We start from the raw sequence: 26,462 nt of genomic DNA on the forward strand, positions 1-26,462 counted from the left end.
TTCACTAGGTGCTGTGTGGAAGATAAAATGTCTACAAGTAGGCGTTGTAAAATGTCAGCAGACTCATTTTGTTATGTTTGTGGACAACTTAAACATAATATTGTGCTTGGAACAAAGTTCTGTGTTGCATATGAAGCTTACTTTCGAGTGCCCGTAGGTGATCAAGACAAACATTGAGCCCCGCATGAGTGTTGCGGTAGTTGCCGCTCTACATTAGAAGGTTGGTTACGGGGAACCAGAAAGTATATGCCATTTGCTATTCCTCGAATTTGGAGAGAGCCTACTAATCACCATAATGACTGCTACTTCTGTTCAGTTGACGTGACACACTATAAAAACAGAAAGAATAGGAGAAAAATAGAATACCCCAGTTTACCTTCATTCATTGCTCCAGTTCCACACATTGACGAACTTCCTGTACCCAAACCACCAGAGATATTATCGGAAGGAGAGCCAGAGGAATCTTCCGATCTTGATATTAGTTTTTCGCATGAAACCAGGAAAAAGGAACCACATTTTCTTAATCAGCAAGAACTTGATTGCTTGATAAGAGATTTAGATCTTCCCAAATCAACTTCTTGCTTCACGTTTAAATGAGTGGAATTTTCTCCTTCAACATGTAAAATATCAAAATATAGGAAAAGGCGGGGTGGAAAAAAATCATGATTTTTTTCAAAAAAATCATTTTTGTTGATTTTTTTGATTTAAATCAAATATTTTTCTTCGTATAATACGAGTCGTGGACTGAAGAAAAAACATTAGGAATTAGTATTAAATGTTAATTATGTCATTTAAGTGAAAGTATTGGGTTTTAATTTTGAATTAATTCCCAATTGTTCACCTATTTCAATCCCAAACAATGTTTCTTAAGCATTAAGGAAAAAGTACAGCAATGTATATCAACATGACACTTTTCTTTTCACGAAAGTTACTGATATTTGGCAGGGGCATATTTTTAAACAATTGGAACTAGCTAGCGGCACGAAATACATATAAAGTACATTTCGCCTAAAATTAACTAACTAACTCTATGGCCTATGGAACACGGAGGTCCAATGCCATGTTCACAAAAGCTCTCCTGGTTTCTATCCTTAGTCAACTGAATCCAATTTCTATTTTGTATTCTTATTTCTGCGAGATCCATCTTAATATTGTCCTCCCATCTGCGCCTAGGCCTTCCTAATGGTTGTTTTCCGATTGGACTTCCAGTTAAAACTTTGAAAGCGTTCCTACTTTCTTCCATTCTCGCTACATGTCCTGTCCACCTGAGCCTCCAAGATTTAATGACCCTAACAATGTTTGGTGAACGGTATAAATTATGCAGTTCCTCATCATGAAGTTTTCGCCATTCCACATTTCCGTTCCTTTTGACTCCGAATATTCGTTTCAGGATTGTATTCTCAAATACTTTCAGTCTGCGTTCTTCCCTCAGTGTAAGCGACCATGTTTCACAACCATACAGCAGAACAGGCATAATTATCGTTTTATATATTTTAAAGCTTCAAATTCCTCGACAGAATTCGCGACGATAAGAGATTTTTGAACTGAATAATAACACGAATTCTCTGCTTTTAGTCGATATTTAATTTCTCCGTGAATATCGTTTTCTGATCCTATATATTAGCCGATGGCAGAACTTTCTTTGTCTTTATGCGATGAGCTTATGTAAGTCACAAATTTTCTGCAGGAATTCCAAAATAAAATAAATCCGGAGGTTTTGTGTTTAGGAAATCACTATTAGCCATAATAACTCTCTCATCACTGCTAGACTATTAACTAGGTCCTTTAAACTATTCTTTTAAGCTGAGGAATAGGAAAAAGGTTTGAAGATACTAAATCTGGTGATGAAATATTTCATTTCTTCGAGTTTGTTGTTATACTTGTAGCCTTTCTGTTGTCTTGGTGCATCATAACGATTTCAGATAGCTTTCCACGCGTAATATCACACTCTGATCCTCGTAGGACCTTTTGCTTCAGAGTCCATCACAAGAGTGCCCTCATAGTTCCGTACAACACTGGTGATCACCTTACCTCGAACAGCCCCACATGAAGTATTTTGGGAGTAGGGATGAGGTATTACCACTGCCTTGAAACCAGTGTTCTCTCCCGTTCAGCGCGGTGAATGAAAATTATATCCTAAGAAACGAATCTTATTATACCAGCTTGTATTTTCTTTATGAAGGTGAATGATGTGTTCACAAGCGAACACTCACACACGTTTTTCTAGAAAATTTTTCTCCGGAGGCGAATTAGAATGTATTGGGGGTGCAGTGAGACACTATTTGCTTAAAGGCGCATTGCATACAAAAATGACGTGTAATTGCAATTTGATGTATCTTAGTTCTCGCGGAGGGCATGCCGGCTATATTCAGCATCCCGAACTTAGGGAATTCCTCTATTTTCCTCATGCTCAATACTTCGTCAAAGTATGTTGTAACCTCTTAAACGGAATATAAATAGTCTCTATAATACATCAAAGGGCTACTCTTCGATTCTCCAATCCATGTCATGAATGACATCAATGTTTCCTGGGTCAGCATTGTTGAAGATACACCGCTGTAAAGTTCATCTTCAATGAACGTCTCATACTTTCGCAAATCTAGAACAGGAGCATCAGAAGGTGCAAAGTTTCTCAAGACTGCCACATATCACGATGGATTCTTTAGGGGCCATTCTATTCTTGTAAAGGTAGTCGATAAGTGCTCGGTTTCTTGCCGACTGTTCCTTGGTCATGTGTATTCACAGGACCGTTCTGTCGATTTGCAGGCCCTGGCGCAAAAGTAAATTGTGGGGGCAATGATGTAGTTTAGAATTTCATATCGATCATGAATCATTTTGTGCTAACTTTGACTATCCGTATCAATGATAGCTGATATTCAACTAAATACTTACAACAAGGGGACAGTAATAATAATAATAATAATAATAATAATAATAATAATAATAATAATATAGTAAAATTTTGCAAGTATAATAATAATAATAATAACATTCACTACATAATAATACAATACAGTGCTTGGTATTTGTCAAACAACATTTGCTACCCTCCATATGGCGTCAAATCTATATTAATTAAAACAAAACGCATTGTCAGTTATCCCCTATAATATATTTATAATGCAAAAAATAAAAAGACATTTGTAAAAACAAGCTTTCCTTAAAAAGTAAAACAAGTCGTAATAAAAAGTAAAAAAAAAATATTTTTGTCAAAAAAAAATTACTTATAAAAAAAATTTATGCAGGACTAAAAAGAATGGGATGGGGAGTGCTCTCATGTTTTTAAAAATGTCATTTTACTTTATTCTTTACTTTTTTGTCAATTAAATATATTTTCTTTTATTGTAGAATTTTGTTTGTTTCTTTTCTTTCATGCTTGCTTAGCCTAGGCTCTATCTGAAGAAAATATTTAAAAATTATACTTTTTTGTGCTTTAAAATGAAGGATTGGGACTAAAAGTAGAAAAGCATTGCGTGTTCTAAGTGGTTCGCTATAATGAATTATAATCAGTTGCGCCCAATGCTTTTATAGTCTTAAACCCATTTCTTCACTTTACCCACAAAAAATGCATTTTTTATGAAAGCATTATTTTTTTATTTTTATGTTATAATTTCACATTCAATATTTCACAATGATAGATTAGTCAGGAATATGCGCCACTGAATTCTTTGACATGAGTTTACGTGGTACAGGCAAGTACTATTGAAAATGTTTGTTTCCGATAAATTTAATTTGAAAAAATTTGCAATTCGCAATATCCATTTTTTCTCTTTCGAATAATGAGCATGCTTACCAAAGAGAAGTTTAATATCCCTATTTGTTGATAAGAAATACGATATTACGTGCTGTCTCGAAGGAAACTTAGGCCTGAATATCCTAACCTCTTTTACAAAAGCTATTAAAAATAAGTCCCTTGGATGTGAGGGAATATTTACAGTAAATATCCAATAAATTAAACGTCTTGTTTTCGTTGCACCTTAAATATCCAGCTATGTTGCTCATTACATTAAAATATGTAAATTGACTATTATTATTAATTGAACTAAATAAAATTTGAAACAACTTCCATATCTCCACAAATATTGTGTTGTTGGTGACAAGTCACTTGATTGAAATTGAGTTTCCATGCACTACAGTCCTCAAATAACCGTTTCTTCATTAGCCACTTTTAATACTGTCTTTTTCTTCCCTTCTTCGTTTTCCTTAAACCATGCTCTCTACCACGTCCCTTAGATTACTATTGCTTCTTAAACTGCCTAACGATTTTCCTTCTTAATTATATACCATATCCTTGTCTCTCCTTCTATTCCTAATATTTCCTTGTCGGTTTTTTCTGTCCTTCTGCATTTCTGTTTCGAGTCCTCTAGTTGGTTTTCCACAGTTTCCATGTTTCTACTTCTTATAGTACAGTACTCTATAGGAAACATTTTTTGAACTTTTTTTCGCAACTTTTGATTCAGCGACTTACAAAATACGCTTTTCTTCATAGGGGCTTTTTTCAGCATTTCTATCTATTCTTATATTTCCCGTTTACACTTTATACCTGCTAACAATGGTATTTAGTACCATAGATAGTCATCTTTCGTATTTTCTGTACTTGAACTAATGGAAAACTTTCCACTTTGCATCACTGGTCTTTACATTGTAATTTTCGTAGAATATCCGAAATCTCAAATGCTTTACATTCAAACAGTTCCCCATCGAAATAGTTTTTGTCAGTATGTGATTTTTGATATATTTTCTCACAGCGTCGCATGTGACGCTACCTTTTTCCTGCCGTTATTTGCAGAATCGCACTGGTGTCTCAAGATACGCTAATCAATAGCAAGAGATATATTCAAAATAGTATACACAATAGGAATAAAAGAGAGAACGACTGGAATAAACTCATTTTCACATTTTAGATTAAAATACCCATTCATTGATCCTCAAAATATGAGAACTTACGATTGACATCCTGGTAGTAGTTTTCACTACAATTTATTTATTGTAGTTTGAAGGGAGTTCGTTGCTGACTATATTTCTTCGAAGTTTTTAAAAATCAATTTCAAGAACATTCTCAATATCAAGCAAATATAATATATTGTGTATAGTAATATTAAAATTGTCCTTCCATTCACATGCATTTAAGAGAAGTTTTATTTTCAGCATTTTCGCCGAAAACTTTATGCTTGTGTGTACAGAAGTGGGTCGCCGTCCACCCATTTTCAAAGATGCTTCAAGAATTGCCAACGAAATACTTGACTGTGGATACGACTTCAGTTCTGGCAAAATAGTTTATAACCGATTTAAGTAAGTGCTTCACCAACAATTTTCTTTTTTACTTACTAATTTGAAACAGCTTAGAGATTGATGTGCATCTAAGACAGGGAAAGAGAAATTTATGTGTTAAGATTTGAATTACAGCTTATGCGGGATTACAAAAGCCTGATAGATTAAAATCAGTATTTCAGTAGCTAGTCGCTAGATATTTATTACTCAAAATTCATAAAAGTGTTTTGTTTATTTGAAACCAATATTCGCTTTTAATATATACTAAAAAAAGGAAAGAATCTTTTCCTTTGATATGCCTCGACTTTGATCTGTAGGATATTTTTTATTATAAAGAGATGCAATCCTTGATTCAGGGCGCTTCTCGACTTTGCCTTACCAGAAACATTCTGTAAGTCCTAGCAATACATAGTAGGGTGTCTATTATCAAAAGCTGTACAACGAAATAGCACTAGGTGTTAAAAGTTGTGTATTGACTAGTACAACATTCGTGACTTTTTTCATAATTTTTGTACTTCATCTTCATTCCCCGCAAAGGCCTTAAAATTTTGCAATTTTTATGAAAATTTGATTTTTTTTTTTGAAGATATTGAATTTCTTTTAAAGCTGCCCAATGAAATCGACTAGATTGACTACACCATTCATGACTTTTAAAATTAATTTACATCTTCGTTCCCCGCAAGGGCCTGAAATTTTGCAGTTTCTATGGGAAATTTCGAAATTTCACTTATAATATTAAAAAGATTTTAAAATCCGCCAAATCACTTCACACCAGCTTAAAAAAGAGTTATGTTCACTACCATAACACTTATGGTTTTAAAATAATTTTCCTGCTTTATCTTAAAACCTGCAGGGTCCTTAAAATTTTGGAATTTATACGGTAAATCTCAAATTCATTGAAGACACTGCCAATTTCCAAGAACTGTCAAATAATATCCTACTAGATGTCAAGCCTTGTGCGTGACTAGTATGATTTTTTAAAATATTTTTCCTTCGTTGTTACTTCCAGCAAGTTTTAAAATGCAGTTTCCCAGTATCTAAAAATACATTGAGGATAATATTAAGATACATTAAGTAAATTTAACAATTTTGCATTGAAATTATTTTTGATATGCAGCTCTTTGCTGGTTCTCAGAACCACTCAGAACTCACCACGAGAAGGCGATTGCATGTAGAGTTCCGTCCATCCTCCCAATCCCATCCACCCTACCTTTGGAAATTATCTGTTTAACTCGTTGGTTTGTATTAAGATTTTGTTTCGAATATGAGAATAATTGACCCATCCAAATGTCTTGCTCTGAGACTGCTCCAAATGTCTAAATCCATCTCGAGCTAAGACCACACACTTCAGACGAAGCTTCGGTAACAGTTTTAACGCACCTCTCGATTGCTTGGGTATGACATGGCAAGTTGAAAACTGACGGAAGGACAAATTAATTTTCTGTTACACATTTCTGTAGATCCTCCTCCGACAAATGGCTGGTCAGAAGTGGATCGGTTACTTCGCATTCCTGTCAGTTGATTAGGTCAGTGTAATCCTGGATACTAAATCGTGTTGCTGGAATACTGAACTTCCGTACAGAACGTGTTTCGTTTGAGCTTTTTGACCGTGCGTCAAGGATTCTACGCATAGCTAGTTCTCGAATATGCTTTCGATCATCGGCAAGCATAGATACCAATAGATTCTCTGGATGCGCGAAGTAACTATTGCGCTGAATTATCCTATCTACAATGAGCTTCAGTTCATTGTTTAAGTACCGTGAAAAGGCAATAGTACGATATAAATTCACAGGAGCATCCTTGAAAGTAGAGTTACATTTGATGTAAAACCACATCGGAGTATACAATTTCATTATGAATGAAACCAGCGCCTTCAAGTTCTCAAGATGGGTCAGTAGTGCTTATGTACACTAAAAGTACTCTGTTGGCAGTAGTGATCCATCTTGTATGGGATAATTTTCCAGGACTTCTTGATGCAACATTCGGTGAACACTCACCAGCAGAGGTTGCCTTGCAAATATTCCACATATATATCTTTGGTTTGTGCTAAGGTCTCTGATGTATTTTTGTTTCATGACCGGGAAACTTCTTTCGGTCGCTTGAAAATTAACGATTAGTAAATCCTCACAATCGGCTATAGTTCTTGAGAATTTTTGAGGACCCATTGTTGCGCCATCTAAATGCTGTATACTATGCCTTAGAACAGTGGTTCTCAAACTTTCCGATAACGTGGACCCCCTATTCATTCGATCTGCGGACCACCCTTGCAGTGCTATCTGAAATTTCACACAGTATTATTAAAAATATGCTAATTAAAATTACCACTGACAACAAAAATAATGCAATAAGTAATTTATTCTAAAGATACATGATTGTTTCCTAGTGAACGAAATTTCAATGGAAAATACAATAATTTTCAATACTGAAAACCATTTTAGTTTTTTAAAGGAAATCCACTTGATAAACAATGTTCTCAAATGTGGGGTCACTAATGTAAGGAATGAAATTCTTTGTGTTTTTCCATAATTGCATTGAAATCTGAAATAAATTTTGTCACCATCAATCTTAGGTCCAATTCCACATTAAGACGATTTCGCTTTAAGGTTTTAATACTACAAAGAGCAGAAAAGGTCTGCTCACATAAATAAGTGGTAGGAAAAGGCATCAAATTTTGCAAAGCCTTTTTAGACAACTCTTCATACTCACAGCGCACACGCAACCAAAAGCTACAAAGTTCATTTTCTTTGAAAACTTTTTTCCATGAAGTGTCGCAGGATAGTTTCAATAGTTGTTCTTCTTCTGTGTTAGAGAGATTCATATCTTGTATGTCATCGATTTCTACATTACTGAAAGGATTTTCTATCCAACCATTATAGGTTGTGAAGCAGGCAAATATTCTCGAAAGCTTGCAGCTAATGCTTTCAAATGTCCTACAAGTGTTTTGTGCACTTCACCAGAGAGTTTTTCACCTGAAGAATCAGTGAAGTCCTTGAGCACTGGAAATGTTGAATATTTATTGTTTTGTACCCGTACTGCCCACAGTTGCAGTTTCTTAATTGTAGTTTCAACTTTACTCTCAACCTGGAAGATATTAACATTTCTTCATTGCAGGCCTAAGTTAAGTTCGTTGAGAAAGGAGAAAATATCCACCAAATAGGCCACTTTATACAACCAATCAAAATCACACAATTTCACGCTTGAAAAAGAATGTTGCTTGTCTAAAAGAAACAAACGCACTTCTTCATGCAGCTCAAGGAAACGACGTAAAACTTTGCCTTTTGACAACCAACGCACTTCAGTATGTAAGAAAAGCTGTGTGTGTTCGCTGCCAATTTCTTCACATAAAACTGTGAAAAGACTGGAATTTAGAGAACGTGATTTAATGAAATTAACAAGTTTTGTAACTTCATCCAGAACACATTTCAAATCCTCAGACATGTTTCTCGTGCATATGAAGCAATGAGTCCACTTTACTTCTGGTGCTAAAGGTTTCACTCGAGCCATTAGCCCTGTCTTCAAACCTGTAAAAGCACGTGCTCCATCCGTAATGACACATTTATCCCACCTAATATCGTTGTTTATCATGAACTCATTAAGTGCACAAAACACATGTTCTGCCGTTGTTCGAAGGATCTCTGTACAGAACAAAAGCTCCTCACAAATTGTCTCTTTACACTCAAAACGGATGGAAACCAACATATTTGCTTTTCCATCTATATCTGTACTTTCATCAAGATGTAAGGAATAAAATGAGCTACCTTTAATTTTTGAAATTAATTGTTCTTTCACATTGAAAGACATATTGTCAATTCTTCTTTTAACTGTATCGTTGGAAAAGGGAATTGAGTTTATTTCCTTAGCAGCTACATCACTTACCATAATTTCACACATAACTTTCGCAGCTGGTAGGGTTAAATTTTCCGCAATTGTGTGGGTTTTTCCAGAGTTAGGAATGACACGTGATATGGCGCTAAAGTAGCTTTCGCGTTAGTATTACCAACCACTGCAGTCTCTTTGTTGCTTAAGAATACAGCATGTCCCAAGTTTTATTGTTTTTCTTTATTTTTAATTGATCACTCATGGAAAATTAAAGAAGCAAAATTTTTTTGTTTCAACAAAAATAAGACCACAGTGCAATATTGTTGTTTCAGAGTTGTTCTTAGAGTTGTTCCAGTTGTTGCTGGAAAGGAAGCGGTTAAAAATCAATGTTGTTTGTGTATGTCACTGATATTTTTTTATCTTTTCACAAATTGATTGAATCAAAGTAACGTTCTTATTTCTCTGTTGCGATCTATCTTCCAAGACAATTTTACATTAACAGTACGCAATTTGAGTCACTCGCAGTGGTGGATCTACGAACATATTTTGGGAGTGGCTACTCATCTTTTTTAGAAATCCCAGAATTGGGGGAGGCTTGGTGTTTATAAGCATAGGAATGACTTTTTTAAAATTTTTTTTAAGAAAAAAATCTAGAATTGGTGATAGTGGTGGGAGCTTTCCGCCACTTGAAGATGAAATCCCTGAAATTCCGAGGCGTCATGCAGGTAATGTATAATTGCTTTTGCAAAAGTGCCCTAACAAAGAAGGGATTTTTCTCACTTGAAGTACTTTTATATAACGGTTGGTCGGCTTCAGGGCAGATATTTAGTGAAGTGGAAAAACATTTAAATTTACAAACGTAGCTATAATTTCAAATTGTTTTCTTTTTAATAACTAAAAAATACTTTCTGTATAACAGCTATGAGTTCCATTATATTACAACACATTTCAATTTTTAGGCGTGCGTACCCCCCTGGCTAGGTTCCGCGGACCCCACATTGAGAACTACTGCCTTGGAATGTACCATAAAAACTGCAAAATTTAAGGCCCTTGCGGGGAATAAAGATGTAAATTATTATTAAAATAACGAATGCTGTAGTCAATCTAGTCATGCAATTTTTGTCACATAGTTCGATGTCATTGGGAAGCTTTAGAAAAATTCAATATTAAAAAAAAAAAATCAAATTTTCTTAAAAATTGAAAACATTTAAGGCTCTTGCGGGGAATGAGAATGAAGTACAAAAATTGAAAAAAAAAAATCACGAATGTTATACTAGTCAATACATAACTTTTGACACCTGGTGCTTTTTAATTAAAACACAAGCTGCAGCAGATGAAGATTGTATTGTAAGATTTACTCCTTGCTATAGAGCTGGGTACTGAGGGTATTTGAAATAAGTCTGAGTTACTGAAGAGAGAATGCCTAATTTATAATTTTCGCACAATATCCGTAGTAATTAATTAATGAAATAGATTGTTAACACTTAATATTTAACAAAGATTTACTTTTAATATATTTTGATTCAAAAATGCCGAACAATTTTAACAAGGCATACATTCATATGTTCATACAGGATTATTCATAATTACCAGCGGGGTTCTGAACATCAATATTGAAACAATCACGACAGACACAGCTTATTTGTTCATATAGGAAGTTGCAGAATCTTTCGAAGAATCTGACACACTTTACTAGTGTTCAATATGAGCACACCGGTCACTGGACAGACGTCAGTCCTGTATTGGACTTTTTGCTACACACGTTCCAAGGTTTGATGGTCGATATTAACAAATGCTTTACTGATTCTGGGCCACAAGTTTGGTAATTCATGTCATGTAGGGAATATTTACTAGGAATGGGCAAAACCAATTTTTACAAAAGCCGGAAATCGGTTTTTAGAAAAACCGCAAACCAATATTTCGGTTTCATTCATAGCCGATTCAGTTTTCACCGATAACATTTTCCGTTTTCTAAAAAAGAGTTTTGGGTTTTTACTGAAACCAGTGTTCTTTTCGCCAGAGCCTATATCTGTTCTCGTACTACTCATTTTCAAACAAGTTAACAAAGAAGCAAAATGGTTTTGATAGAAAATCGAACTGGTTTTAAAACCGAAATCTATTTGATAGAAAACTAAACCGTAGACCGAACCAGTTTTAAAATCGAAACCGGAAGAAAACATGTTAAAAGATATTGTTACATTTTCAGGATGTAAAAATGGGAGATGAAAAAAATCTCCATGTTATTTATTTATTTATTTATTATTTTTTTTTTTTTTTTTTTTTTGTTTTTTAGGTAAAATCCCATGTTTTAGGGAATTGGAATAAAAACTTTAAATTCGGTATACTTATACGTTTTTTGTTAAAACTTTCGATGTGTTTTGATACTTCAAATGGAAATATAACCTCAAAGCTTGGTATATTCGTAGAGTTTTTGGAAGTAATAAACAAGAAAAATTCAAAAATTAAAATGTTCTGCTTTTAGAGGGTTCCGCGTTTCTAATTCAATCCAATGTATTTTAAATGGGACTTCTTCCAAACCCCAAAATTTTAGGTACTTCCAGCAGCTGCAGGAGTTTGAAATTTTGTGAAGTTTTAGGGTTTGTGGTGTAGCCAACAAGAAAAGGCCGAAATGTTCGGTTTTTGGTATATAATGTAACAGTATATATGTGTATAACGAATCTTTTTGACATGATAGCGTTCGCAGTTTTGATCGTACCAAGATGACACATTAAATGGCATGTGCATTTACCTGGTAGAGTACATGGTTTTATTTGTTTGTCAGCTACAATCGCCATCTTGGTTCAAAATGTTAGTGTTTGTAAATAAAAAAGGATCCGTAACTTCTTTAGTATAAATGCTGCAAGAAAAATGAGAAGTGTTTCTTAATCCTCGTAAGGATATCTACAACTTTTGTGTTGATAACTTCTTTTCGATACGCCATCTTGTTTCAAAATGGTGGCCGTTTTAAAATTTGAAACATTCGTAAGTTCCTTGCTATTGATCATAGAGAAAAAATGAAAAGTGTTTTAATCGTGGAAATATTAGCTGAAAATGTATTTATTTATTTATGCTTATTTTTGGACATTGCCGGCGTCTATGGTCTTAAAGTCGACACGTATGACGGTTGACTTCCTCGGCGAGCACACTATCAAGGGAAGGAAAAGGAATGAGGAAGGAAGGAATCGACCTGGGACCTGTATGTTAGATATTATACTGACATTTGCTTGGTGTGAATGAGGAAAACTTAGGAAAAAGTCCACTCAGTAGTGCTGACCTGGAAAAGCTATTATACATTTCGACCGAGTGTCCCAAAGGAAGTTAAAAAAGAACTCGTTGCGAGGAGCCCCCAGCTAGCCGAAGGATAGTGTACAAATAAAGCTAATAAATCGAAACAAATGTTAAAAAAAAAATGTAAGGGTTTAGGAGAAATTATTTACTTACAATGTGTCGAGCTCCTTCGTGGATAAGCGGTTAGCGTACTCGTTTTTGGCGTGAGAGACCTGGGTTCGATTCCCTGCGGGAGCTCGTGTGGTTCGGGTTCCACTTTAATCAGTAGGTCCGTCTCATTTAGCACCGCTGCTGAAAGGGACGTTAAACTCAAAATCAACTCAATTACTTACAATGTTATCATTTCTTATAGGTTTGGATTTCGGTTTCCTTACCATGATAGGTAGTTTACGGTAGCTGTGAAGTAACAGTGCTGTGTGAAACAATAGCTTATGCTAATAGAGTCTGATGAGTTTATTTATTCAATCATGTGTATATTTGCCGCATTTATTTGATTATAAGTCGAAGTCGTAAAAGAAAATGAGAAAATAAAAGAAAAAAAGAAAAGAAAAGAAAAGAAAACTGAAATTTATTAGTGAAACATACTTAGTATGAGGAATAAATTTTCTTGCTAAATGCTAATGAACTCTGTTAAATTAGTATGCTTTTATGTGAGAAACTATTTTTCTTTCTTTGAATTTTTAAAATATCTTCTAAATTCAAACATGAGCAATATAAAATTTGCATATCTTTCTTCATAAAAATAAAAATCCACTGACTTGTTAACACTGAGTCTGGCAGGTACTTACGTGTGGTGGAGTCTGACAATATTTTTCGTAACTTTTCCCTATTGTGTTATTAGTGTCATCTAGTACCGGCCTTGTTAATGATTCCGATTCTAAGCCGAGGGTCATTTCTTTAAACAAGAAAGAAAAATAGCAAATCGAGTGAATACGGTATGTATTTCTTAATGTGGACATCTTATCATATCTTTTAAAAGTTGTGTAACTAGATACGATTTTCAGCCACTTTTTAAGACTTAATATAAATAATTCGTATAAATATTTAGTTACTCCTTCCTCTTTAAAAGGATGGTACTTACTCATATATCAATATTTTCAATTTCAGATCCATTGTTTCGTATGTAACAACCGAAATTTCAATTTTTAGCTTAAACGCAATTACAGTCGCCCCAAAATTACGTCTCTATGATTCTGTGGACGCTGAAGTCATTCAATCCTATATAGAGTTCTCACTTGCTGCCTTGATTTTCTACTGCATGAACGAGGCAACCGTTACTGAACATTCAGCGCGTATGGCAGCTATGGATAATGCCAGCAGAAACGCAAGTAAGTTATAAATACTAATTTCACTCAAAGAATATAAATATTGAAACTAAAAGTCAACTATTTTCTTTTAAAAAAAACAGTTGGTAATTTCAACACCTTCCCTTGTTGTCTTTTATATAACTATTAATAAGAATGTTAGGATTATTTAGGTCTAATAAATAATGGTCTAATAAGTAAGAATGGACAGCTCGTACCTTAATGCAGGAAATGTGCAGAAAATAGTTAAGCTTCAATATAGTGAACCTTGTACTATTTTGATAGTTAAGTTTTTTTCTGTTATTCAATCTTCATCAATATTATCAAAATCATAACAGCAAATAATGTGGCATAGTTGTGTGTAGCTCAGTTAGTGGTAGAAGTAACAACTTGAACTGTTAATTCTTTTTAAGCTATTTAAAATAGTTTTCCCAGTCTTCGTCCAAACTTCCTTTAAGTTATATGTATTAAGGTCTGGATTTTTAATGTGTATATAAAATCTGTATATATACATTAAAAATCCAGGTCTTAACAGACGTGAAGAAAATTTAAAGATTGAGATACTGTTATAAATAGGGAAATGTTCTTTTAATATTTTGCCGTCTTACTAGTGGCTAGCGTGTGACTTTGGTGCACGGGATCTCAAGTTTGAGTTCGGTTACGGACCTTTAAGAAATTGAACACATTACAGTAGTTTGGATTCCACCTTTAAGTGTAAGTCCATGTCTCATATAGCTTCGGCACTAAAAGGGACGTTAAACTGCAATTTAACCAAACAATTACCTTAAGTCCATTTAAAAATTATAATTTTAAAGATTCCGAATTATATGAGTGAAATTATCCCTCGCCCTCAAATTTGAAGGTTTCCGCGTGCATATGAAGTATACGTATAATTTCTTACCAATACGTATAGATAATTATCAGAATAATTGAAAGTTAAAGTTTGCAACGTGTAAGATGTGTGAAATGGTAACAGTGAACATAAATGTGTAATGTTTGGCCGTTGTTAGTGTATATTACGTGCCAAGTCTGTAGTATGTTAGGCAAGGTAGAAACAGACGTGTGTTGAAGCGGGCAGAGTGGTAACGTATAATCGGAAACCTTTCCAAGTTTCAGCCAGTTGAGAATGCTCCACGAGCATTGCCAAAACGAACTTAAAAAGAATGAAGAGATGGAGTGTGAACGGGGGCAGTATCTGGGGAACGGTGGCCATTTGGCCAGTGGCCACTGGTTACTATTTGGCACCAAAATGTTCATCATTCTATTAGGTATTGGTCAACACCAATATCATCTCTCTATGACTTACGTTTCCTGAGATATGGATTCTTAAATCTCCCGAAATCGGAACTATGTTTTGACCAGTATCTCGGGAACGGTAAGTCATAGAGAGATGATATTTGTGTTGATCAATACCTAAGAGGATAGAAAACATTTGGTACCAATATTAACTAGTAGCCACCGGGTACTATTTGGTTTAAAAAAAAAAAAAGTTTCCCATCTTAGGCATTGATCAACGTCAATATCATCTCTCTATAACGTATGGTTCCCGAGATATGGCTCCTTAAATCTCCTGAAATTTGACTTTTTTTTGGCCAATATCTCGGAAACGATAAGAGTGACGCGAAAAATTCTATCGTCTTCTCAGAGAGTTTTTGATGCTGTGTCGAATGGAGGGCTCAAAATTGAAAAATTCGCAAATAACAGATAGACATAGAGAATTCAGTTCGTTTTTAAGTTCGCTGAAAATAGGTCAAATTGTTGGTAGGCAGTTAGTTGCCTCAAAGATATCTAAGGTGGCTAGTGTGTTTCGTGTCTCCAGGCACACCCTCCAACATGGTCTTATAGCCTACAAAACTCATGACAGAACAACATCGGTGAAGAATAAAAGTTCACGGAAGAGAAGTTTCAGTAACAAGAATCACTATAGATCATAGAGTGAATGTAGTAAATTGACTGTGGAACTCGATCAGCCTCTTACGACAATCCCTGACCAACATGGTATTTACGGTAGTGTTGCAATTTACAAACTGAAACCCCCAGCAAAACTTTAGCGCGACAAAAATTGTTCCGAGAACGTTCAAAGTGGACCGTTGATGATTGGCTCGTATAAGTCCATTCTCATCTTCCAAAAATAGGCTGTGTTTACGAATGGCGAACGCCCAAAGAAACTCAGTTGTCTCCCCTTATCATAAAGCATTTTGGCGGCTCTCTAATGTTTTGGGCTACATTTCCCTGGTATATAAGAGTTATGTGATTATGCTTATAGGGTGCATTACTGCCAGTGATCATGTGCACACTTTAGGTGACTTCGTACGTCTTATGGTCCAGATGCTTCTGGCCAATGTCCCAATTTTCCAAGATGACAGTACAGAGCTGCTGAGATGTTTTGTAAACATCGGCATGAACACGTACAACACATCACTTGGCCCGCCCAATTCCCAGACCTCAATATTATTGAACACCTGTAGCCAGTTCTGTAGCTCAGTCCAGAGCAGGCCCCATCTATTTTTACTGACTGAACTGAATGCTTCACTTCATGATTAATGGCACAATATTTGTACATGCATTTATACATGTTTACATGCATAACACTAATTATACTATAGCAATAGAATAATAAGCGCTATATAAATAGTAACTACCGACTGTAGTAAAACCAGAAAAAGCTACTGTAGTAGACACTGTCTCAAATTTTGATGAACACTGAAGTTTATTGTACAGTAGGGTGGGCCGAAATTTTTTTTTTTCAGATATTCAGGATTGAGTAGTTATCAAAAGTTGTGCATTGGTACGAAATGAAGCCATGTCAAATATGTTGATTTTAGAACAATATTTAACCGGGCCCCCGTGGCCCTAAAGTGCCTAATTTTTCGTTCCAATAAAATGATATTAGGTAATAAGAATATTTTACCAGACAATACTATTGATACATAAAACATGAAATACATGGTTTTAATATACGAAAATAACTATTGAGACCTTAACTAACTTTCATAACTACCATATTAACACACGAAAAACCTTCGTATTGAGCCCAGCTCAGAACTCTCAAACTTTAAGAGAATATCACTTTTTCGCATCTGGATGCAAAATGCACATCACTGACTTTCCGAAGGCGGCCCTTACATTGCTGAATTCAAATAAACTAGATACGATATGGCTGCGAGCCTCTCTTCCTGTATTGTCTTGCCTTCGAATTAAGGATATGATTTTGAATTACAATTCAAAATGCAAAACCTTCATTAACCCCATTAAGAAACAAGATACCTCCATTAAGAGCCAAATTAAAGAAATTTAAGAACGGTGCTCAGAAGTTATTTCATATTTTCTCTTGCAAATGCTGCGATAGATTAACCTGTAAGTGTGATAAATCAAATTAAATACCGCCGTGGGAGCTCATATTAGATCAGAGAAATCAGAGACAAATGACGAGTTGCAATGTAGATAAGCCAGAAACCCATAGGCTCAAAAGAAAGCATGACACACAGGCCAATTATAATGATCCGGTATCAAATACAAGAGGGTTACAATCGTTAGCCTCAATCCCGCACTTGGAACATACATTAAATGCTTCCACCCCGAATTCAGACGATCAAGAGTTCGCATGGAGCTATCGTTTAGAGAATAAAATCTAAAGGAAACCTAAATAAACAATAGTGAGCCCTAAACAAATGAGTACCGCAAAAGATTTAACAGGTGTCTCGAATAGGTCGGCTGCTGAAATTGTATCCGCTGTTTTAGAAGATATGAATTTACTGAATAAAACTAACCAAGACAAGGTAGTAGATAAAAATAAAATCCGTAGGAAACTAGCAAAAAAAGAAAAAGAAAGAGAGAAAAAAAAAAGAAACCGTCTACAGTGTAAAGCTACTAATTTTAAGGGTCTATTTTGATGGCCGAAAATACCAAACTATAGTTCTAATTGACAATTGCAGTAGGCAAAGCACTGAAGAATATGCGGATTATATCGATTTGACCAATTGGTCAGAGCAATAGTAACGAAACCTCCAATTTCGGCCAACGTATCAACAGAAGAACTAACCGAAATGATTGTGGAAAGAGAAGGTTTCACAGTTTGTCACGTTCCCCTTCCACACACAGGCTTTGGAGAGGTATGTAAAGGTAGTAACAGAATCTTCTTCAGAAGTATGCGGGAGTGTTGCACGAGACGGTTATATTCGCGCAAAACTGGAAGCACGAAAGTATCTACCAAGCTTCGAACATAAATCTCAATATTTTGTTCCAAGATTCAACTAAGGAGCTTTAATTAAGAGGAGGGTGGTGGGAGGAACTCAATGTGTAGCCACCTCCACGTGGTCAGTTCTGGGCTGGGTTGGTGTTTATTGGTCAATTTTTCAATCTTACCTTATGTACTGTATTTGTGTCCGTACTATTATATCTACTAAACACCAATCAGACGAAGAGCTGCACATCAGTTCAGAACATTTAAAATCCTGGGGTCAAGTTAAAGTATTAGGAATCTTAACCAATTTTCTATACATACTTAAAATAATGGTATATATTTTTTTAAAAAAACAAAGCAATACTTTTCGGACCTGCAGGGCCTGGTGAAATATTTTCATCTGCCTCTGTTTTGGGGAAGAAACATAACATTATACAACTTTTGCACGGTACTCAAACTTAATTATCTGTAAACAAATATTTCAATAATATTTTCACTACTCACAACCATATTTTTTCAGCATTAACGTTCTTTCGGGCTCCCAGGGCCCGGTTAAATATCTTTTTATACGGCTCTGTTTTGGCAAGGAAACATGACGTTATAAATTTTGCACGGTACTCAAACTTAATTTTCAAAAAAAAAAAAAAAAAAAAAAAAAAAAAAAAAATCTATATTATTTTCACTATTCACAACTATCTTTTTTTTTTTAAAATAAACGTTCTTTAGCGCCCCCGGGGCCCGGTTAAATAACTTTTATTCCGGCTCTGTTTCTGTAAAGAAACATAACATTATACAACTTTTGCACGGTACTGAAACTTAACTTTCTAAAAATATATTTTAATAATATTATCATTGGTCGCTACTTTTTTTTTTTTTTTTTCAAAATTAGCGTTCTTTGGGGCCCCCGAGTCCCGATTAAATATCTTTTTATCCGGCTCTATTTTGGTGAAGAAACATAACATAATATTATACAACTTTTGCACGGTACTGAAATTTAACTTTCTAAAAATATATTTTAATAATATTATCATTGGTCGCTACTTTTTTTTTTTTTTTCAAAATTAGCGTTCTTTGGGGCCCCCGAGTCCCGATTAAATATCTTTTTATCCGGCTCTATTTTGGTGAAGAAACATAACATAATATTATACAACTTTTGCACGGTACTGAAATTTAACTTTCTAAAAATATATTTTAATAATATTTTCATCGGTCGCTACTTTTTTTTTTTCAAAATTAACGTTCTTTGGGGCCCCCGGGGCCCGGTTAAATATCTTTTAATCCGGCTCTGTTTTGGTGAGGAAACATAATATAACATTTTACAACTTTTGCACGGTACTCAATCTTAATTTTCTAAAAAAAAAAATTTCAGCCGTTTTCGGCCCACCCTATTGTACAGTATAACACAGATCGAATACTATTATCAATAGAATAATAAATGCGTCTAATATAGTACTGTCCACGAGATGAGACGAGAAGAGACCTCACCTTGTAAAATGTGTTTTCTCGGGTACTCCCGTTTCCTTTTACATTCTCATTCCACTAATACTTCCATCATCATTCACTTACCTTAGTCACTCGTCTTTCGTAGCCTAAATGCACTAACATTTACTCGATCGAGTTTCTATGTGCGAATCTATTGAAACTTAACGAACTCGAGCAGTTTCTGAAGCAGTTGATCACGAGTGATCAAAGTGGAAAAAAGGTAATGGTCGAAGTGAGAAGCTCCACAGTCTGTGGCAAAGCCCACACTGACACCCAGGAAGGTTATGGTGTGGGTTTGGTGAGATTGAAAGAGTACCGTACCGTACTGCTGCTCCCGGGCACAACAGTAGACTTGTACCTGTACTGTCGGTAACGCGAGAGCACCTAACAATTCAAAAGAAACAGCCGGAATTGTTTAATAGAAAGGGTATGGTATACCACGCTGACAACAGCAGGCCGCATGCATCTTTAACGATTCGTCAGAAATAGAGAGAACTTGGCTGGGAAGTTTTAATGCACCATCGCATGGCTCAGAGCTCGGGCACAGTTAGACTGTCATTTGTTTTGGTCTCTGCAAAACTCCGTGAAGTTCCAAAAAGAGACCTATGAAAACCAGGTGTCTCAGTTTTTTGACCAGGAACCACAGAAATTCTGTAGCGACAATATTATGGTGTTGACGTTAAAATGACAGAAGGATATCGAACAAAATGATGCATTCATAATGTCAATTTCAAATCATAAAAAGTATATTCTCAATTTTGACCTTCAGAGTCCCAATACTTGTTAGACAACCTGATGGAAACTATGTGTCAATCGTCTATCAATATATTGTTTCATCAGACGTGACATCTAGATGGAAATTCTCATATCGAAATGTTACATGAAAAGTTTGGAGTTTTGTAAGCCAGGAGTATCCAAGAGGGGGTAATAAATGCATTATTGAATGTTAGTGTCTATTCCTTCATCTTGCTTATGTGAGACATTATGCTTGTATTGGCTCACGCGGAAACAAAACAAATATATGACTAGGAATTTGTGAACTATGAATATATGACTAGGACACCGAGAATAAAATGTAAATCAAAGCATTCAGGTTTGAAAGCTTGACAAAGAAGAAAGTTCGTCCTTCTTATTAAGTGGTGTGAAAATGAGCCTAAAAGTAAACCGATCAGATACGCTAATTAATATGTTACGTGGAAATCATATATATTGTACATTTTATGAGAATTTTTTAAAATGCAGGATGCACACTGACCTTTAAAATCAGGGAAATGCTTCAAAATATACCGAAAGTCAGGGGAAAATGCTTTATTTCACAGAAGAGTGAGGGAATTTCTTTCCAGGTACCCACTGAAGATATGACGAACAATGAAGGCAGATTCAATATGATAACGGTAAGGAAATGGCTCAGAAAAGAACATTATTAGAAATAAAGAAGCTTCGATAGGTGTTAAATCTTTAAACTTTGAAATTACATCGAAAATTCAAATGTTATAGAAGGAAAAAATAAGTTAGGTTTGTCGATTATAGATAATCAAAGGAATAGGCCAAATTATGATATATATGGTAATATATGTGGTAATTTACTAGTGTTTCGTTGTATTCCAAATAGAGGAAGTTCGACTCATAATAAATATTCACAGTAAGAATGTAAGCTTATAACCAGAGCCCGGATCTTGTTGACAAGTCAACTTTTTTCTGTTACGCATTGTACAAGGCAAGTTCAAATAAAAACATTATCCATCGACTCTTAGTTTTAAAAATATATTTTTTTAGGGTCAACTTTTGGTCACTTTTTGCCGTTTTGAAGTTTTAGGTCAATTTTTAATATTTTAAGGTAACTTTTAGGTCACTTATGGTCTTTTTATTCTTTTTCTTCTACATAAGGAAATCTTAAAATAAAAACTGTTTACGGATTTACAAACACGAAATTAAATGATCTTTTTTACTGCTTCCTGACTACTCGGGTGGAAAAACTGCATTCCTAACAAGTTAATGTAGCTGGTTGACGAGGGCTGGTGGTTCGTAAGTGACCAAAACAGATGGTTGTAGGTTGTTTACCACAAAGCATATGACTACGTGAATAACTAAAATAGATTAGAAGACGTACAAAGATTTTAAACAGGGTTTTTATCTATTATCCTGGTGTATACAATCTACACTTGCGAACTTTTATTCTTTAAGTGTGCTTCCTAGTTGATCTTTTTTCCTGCTTCCTGATTATTCGGGTGGAAAAACTGCATTCCTAACAAGTTAATGTAGCTGGTTGACGAGGGCTGGTGGTTCGTAAGTGACCAAAACAGATGGTTGTAGGTTGTTTACCACAAAGGATATGACTACGTGAATAACTAAAATAGATTAGAAGACGTACAAAGATTTTAAACAGGGTTTTTAGAGTGAATTGATGCTTTCAGTATGTAGAATGCCGAGGCCTAAACCATCTACAACTTCTCATTTAAGACAGATTGTTTCTGAATTTCGTGTGGATGTTTTTAGTACTGACGGTACAATATTACTTTGCAAAATATGTGAAGTAAAAATGGCAGCAGAGAAAATATACACTGTGCAAAAGCATATCGGAAGCGAAAAACATTTACGCGCAGTTGAAAACAAATATAGAACCAAGTGTTCACAGTTGTTACTTGTGGAGAGTGCTTCGAATAGTAAAGGCAAATCCTCAGTTTTCAAAAGAGTTGTATGAAGTTTTTGTGTCTTCAAAATTCCTCTTTGGAAACTCAGTAATGTGAAATTGCGGGATTTCCTGGAGCGTCATACAGGTCGTTCCATTCCAGACGAAACAAATCTTAGGAAAAATTACATTCCAAAGTGTAACGAGGACACAATAAGAAAAATAAGAGAGGAACTTTGGACTCAGAAAATTTTTGTTTGTATAGACAGACTAGTGATGTGAAGGAACGCTATATAGTCAATATTATTGTTGGGGCAGTGAAAGCCGACGAACCTAACAAAATATTTTTGCTAACTGGTGAAGTGTTGGAATCTGTCAACCATTTTACAATATGTAGACTTTTCGATAAATCGATATCCCTACTTTGGCCTGAAGGTGTCCAGCATGACCATGTTGTTTTTGTATCAGATGTTGCTCCGTGTATAATTAAGGCTGCTAATTCAATAAAATCGTAACATTGTTTACAGTTATCTATTGCAATGCTGAATAAAGTATGAGCTAAATTTTCTGACGATTGCAAAGTTCCTGAGTTATCACAGCTTATAAAATGTTTATATGTTGTTTAACTGGATATAGGCCTATATATATCTGTAATTCAAATATGAAATGCTTAGATATTTACTAAATTGGTGAAAGTTTAGTTTTAATATTATTGTTTTTTTAAACCAAAGACACAAATGATCAATTGACTGCAACTAACTGAAACAAAACTTTAGAAAATGAGTGTAAATGGTAATTAAAATCCAATAGATATTAAAAAAAATGTCAGTGTTTTAATGAAATAATCGTTTAAAAAACTGCAAGTTTTAAGGTCAATTTTTGTAAATTTTAGGGTCATTTTACAGGAATTTTAGTGTCATTTTAGGTCATTTTTTAGAAAATTTTTGGTCAACAAAATCCGGGCCCTGCTTATAACTGTATTTAAAAAAAAATAAGAGTGTTGAACAGTTATGGGAATGATGAAGGCCGCTTAAAAGAATAAAAATGAAAAAGAAAAAAAAATTCCTAAACCCAGGGGTGTAGCCAAGGGGGGCCCATCGGGGCCAGGCCCCCCAAATGATTTCCTGCCCCCCCCCCCCCCCGCAGATGACCAGCTTTTAAAACATCATAGTAAAATTATCTCGCTTCATTCATTTAAAAGTAACAAAGTTTATTGACAATTAATAATTTACGGTAAAATAATATGGAGAAATATTCTTTTTCCATACCGATCGAAAAATAATATGGTATCTCTTCCTTATACCGATCGAAAAATAGGATACTTTTTTGTGACAGCAGATTACACGATTTACTGTGATTTATATTTGACAGTTAGAAGACAAACGTTTTAAGAAGGTACTACAAATACAGCCATAAAACAAAGGTACTAAACTGACACAAGTGCTTTAACAAGTGTTTTAAAAGACAGAGGATGGAAAATTTGGTGAGAAACAATATTTTCATTCAATTTGGATTTCATTTGCTCTGTCTTTTATTTTTACTCAGTGTAATAATATATATATATATATATATATATATATATATATATATATATATATATATATACATATATATTTTTTAGTCACGAATAATAAATAAATATTTTTGTTAGGAAACCGTAAAGAAATTAAGTGAATTTCAAAGAAAATCAATCTTGTGTAGATAGGTTCTGTATACAAGGTCTTAAATTTAAATATAAAGGTAATCAAGAAAAGTTTTGTTGCTTTTTCACCCACTACCTTCGAACATCGATATGTCACCTAACCTGAAAGATCAAAAATAGTCCCCACCAGCATCGACGACCTTCTGAAAACGTTCTGGAAGGCTATGGAATCCATCGCGGTAGAACTTGGTGGGCCCAGGAATGGCTCCGAAACAGTAAATAAACACAGGCAACTGCCGCGCTGCCTTTTGCCCCGGAGTGAAAACATGTGAGATTCATCGACCCAAATTGTAGTGCTTCACAAGTTGATGGATGTGCTGCCGAATGGTTTTTCCACAGACTGAATTGTAGTCCCAGTTCCTCTTTGTACATGTGATGGTCTTCTGGCACGTGGTGTTTTCGGGTGTTTCGTCATCGTCCTTAAACTTGTTAAACCATCGCTGCACTGTCTGCGTCGTCACGACACCCTCACCAAAGGCCTGGCATATCTTCTGTCCCGCTACAGCGGCGTTTGAGCTTCATTTGAACTCGTTCAGCATACATGCTGTTATGACGTTCTGTGGATGTCCCATGTTCCCTCTGTCTTTACGCAAGTTCACGGTGTATCTGAAATGCCACAACTAGGTAGTATGTTGGATATACCCACACCAATAACTGACGTTTGCCTTATCTCCACTCGCATTCAACTCACGGTGTGAGGTTCAATTGAACACAGACCTCCACGAAAAGGGACAGAACTTTCTTGGTTACCTTTATAGTTATGCACAAAAGTATAGCGTTTGGTCCCGGGCAGTAGTTCTTGATTAAGCATAATAAAAAGTATCTTGAATATAATTTATGGAGAATAATAATAATAATAATAATAATAATAATAATAATAATAATAATAATAATAATAATAATAATAATAATAATAATAATAATACGAAGAAGAAGAAGAAGAAGCTGAAATAGTGTTTTTAGTTTTCCAGAAGGAAACCAAAATATTTCTTTTTTTTCAGGCCTCAAAAACACTAGCAGCAACACATTTTTTTTGGGTTTGTACATTGTAGCTGCCCCCCCCTCAAAACGACGGGCCCCTCCTACACAAACCTGCTGGCTACACCCCTGCCTAAACCTAACCATTTACAATGTCGCGTGTCAGGAAAAGTTAACTTATTTACTGGGGATGATTCCTACCGGGACCAAGTACCTAGATAAAACCTATATATCGTCTGAAAGCTCTTGCCATGAGAAGTACGAAACCGTTTTCAAATCACGGGCAAACCCACAACCTCACCCTACAAGGGGCCAGTTTGTTGGTGTTTGTGACCCTATGTGTGGCATATTCGACATAAGTAAAAATGAATGTTACGATGTATCTCGCGTAAGTGCCTGAGTCCATCAGGTTCCTTATTAACCCTTTCGGGATTTTATGGTACAATTTGTACCATACGAGTTTTTCATGGTACATTGCGTTATAACTCTTCTATTTGAGCTTTTTCTTCCGGATTTTTTGTTTTTCAAGTCCAGAGGCATTGTAAAAGACATTACGTATGGTTTCGCACCTTCCTGCGTCCAGACATAGGAGATGATGACGTCATAAGTCTAAAATATATTTTTTCATTTATTAAGCCTATGTTCAATATTTTTTGGCGCGCTTATTTTTGCACGTAGAAGATTGAAATTTTGCACAAACATTCAGTCCATCAAGTAGTATTTACCAGATTTTTTTTTCAGATTTGTGAGTTAAAACAAGGGGGGAACCAGAGGGTCAAATGGTTGAAAAAAGGGGATATTCTTACCCCCAAAATCCCTTTCTTCGGGATTTTCCCGCCTTATATACATGATGGAGTCACGTGAGTCATACCATCTGAAAGGCAATTTTATTCTGAAGAGAATGATGTGCAAAACATGACCCTAGGGTAATTAGGGATGTCTCAGGGATTTTTTAAAAAATCCCTCTGTATACGGGAATATGGTACATTGTTGGTATATATATATTTTTGGCGGGCTTACTTTTGTACCTAGAAGATTGAAATTGTGCACAAACATTCAGCCTACCTAGTAGTATTTATCAGATTTTTTTCAGATCTCTGCGTTAAAACAGGGGGGTCCAGAGGGGCTAAAAGTTGAAAAACGGCATATTTAGACCAAAAAAATCCCTTTTTTCCGGGATTTTCCTGCCTTATATACATGATGGAGACATGTGAATGGTACCGCCTCAAAGAAAGTTCTATTCTGAAGAGAATGATGGGCGAAACATGACCCTAGGGTAATTCGGGATGTCTCATAGAATTTTTTTCCCTGTGATCATAGTGTTTTGTGGTAATTTGGGGCATTGTGGGAATTTTTGATAAAATTTTTCAAGCCCTTAGTATTCAAGATAGAAACTTGAAATTTGGCACACACATTAAGTATACCAAGTACTATTTATCAGATTTTTTTTTAGATGGCTACGTTCACACAGCGCAGCTCCAGGGGGGGGGGCAAAGTGCAAGAAAACATTTTCCCTCCGAAATTTTCCCTTTGACATCATTTTTCCCGCTCCTGGTATATGGTATCAGCATGCAAGTGGTACCATTTGAAAGCCAGCTCTATTCTGAAGAGAATGAAGTATGAACCATGATCCTAGAATAACTAGTGACGATGCAGTAGCTGCTTGACTGAAAGTCTAGAAAATAGCCCAAAAAGCTGGAATCTGGAAAGGGTTAAATCATTGCTGGAACGGAACTCTGGCAAGCGTTTGATAATATCGGTTTGCACCCAGATATACCCATTTGGTCAGTGTTGCCAACGAATTGT

The 26,462-nt window shown here is 35.2% G+C and overlaps 1 protein-coding gene across 7 annotated transcripts in view; it reads left to right on the forward strand.

Annotated features, from left to right (window-relative positions):
• Window positions 1-26,462, forward strand: part of LOC145688164 (ATP synthase subunit gamma, mitochondrial-like) — a 53,540-nt gene that overhangs the window by 24,984 nt on the left and 2,094 nt on the right. For 6 of the 7 annotated variants that reach the window (XM_081761997.1, XM_081761995.1, XM_081761999.1 and 3 more), the window contains exons 4-5: window positions 5,149-5,292; window positions 13,486-13,706. In XM_081761997.1, the coding sequence (XP_081618123.1) occupies window positions 5,149-5,292; window positions 13,486-13,706 (365 nt within the window). The remainder of the gene's footprint in view (window positions 1-5,148; window positions 5,293-13,485; window positions 13,707-26,462) is intronic. The other variant, XM_081762002.1, reaches the window with a different exon arrangement.

This window comes from Thermobia domestica, chromosome 6, assembly GCF_964235325.1.
Source record: "Thermobia domestica chromosome 6, izTheDome1.hap1.1, whole genome shotgun sequence".
Lineage (NCBI taxonomy): Eukaryota > Metazoa > Arthropoda > Insecta > Zygentoma > Lepismatidae > Thermobia > Thermobia domestica.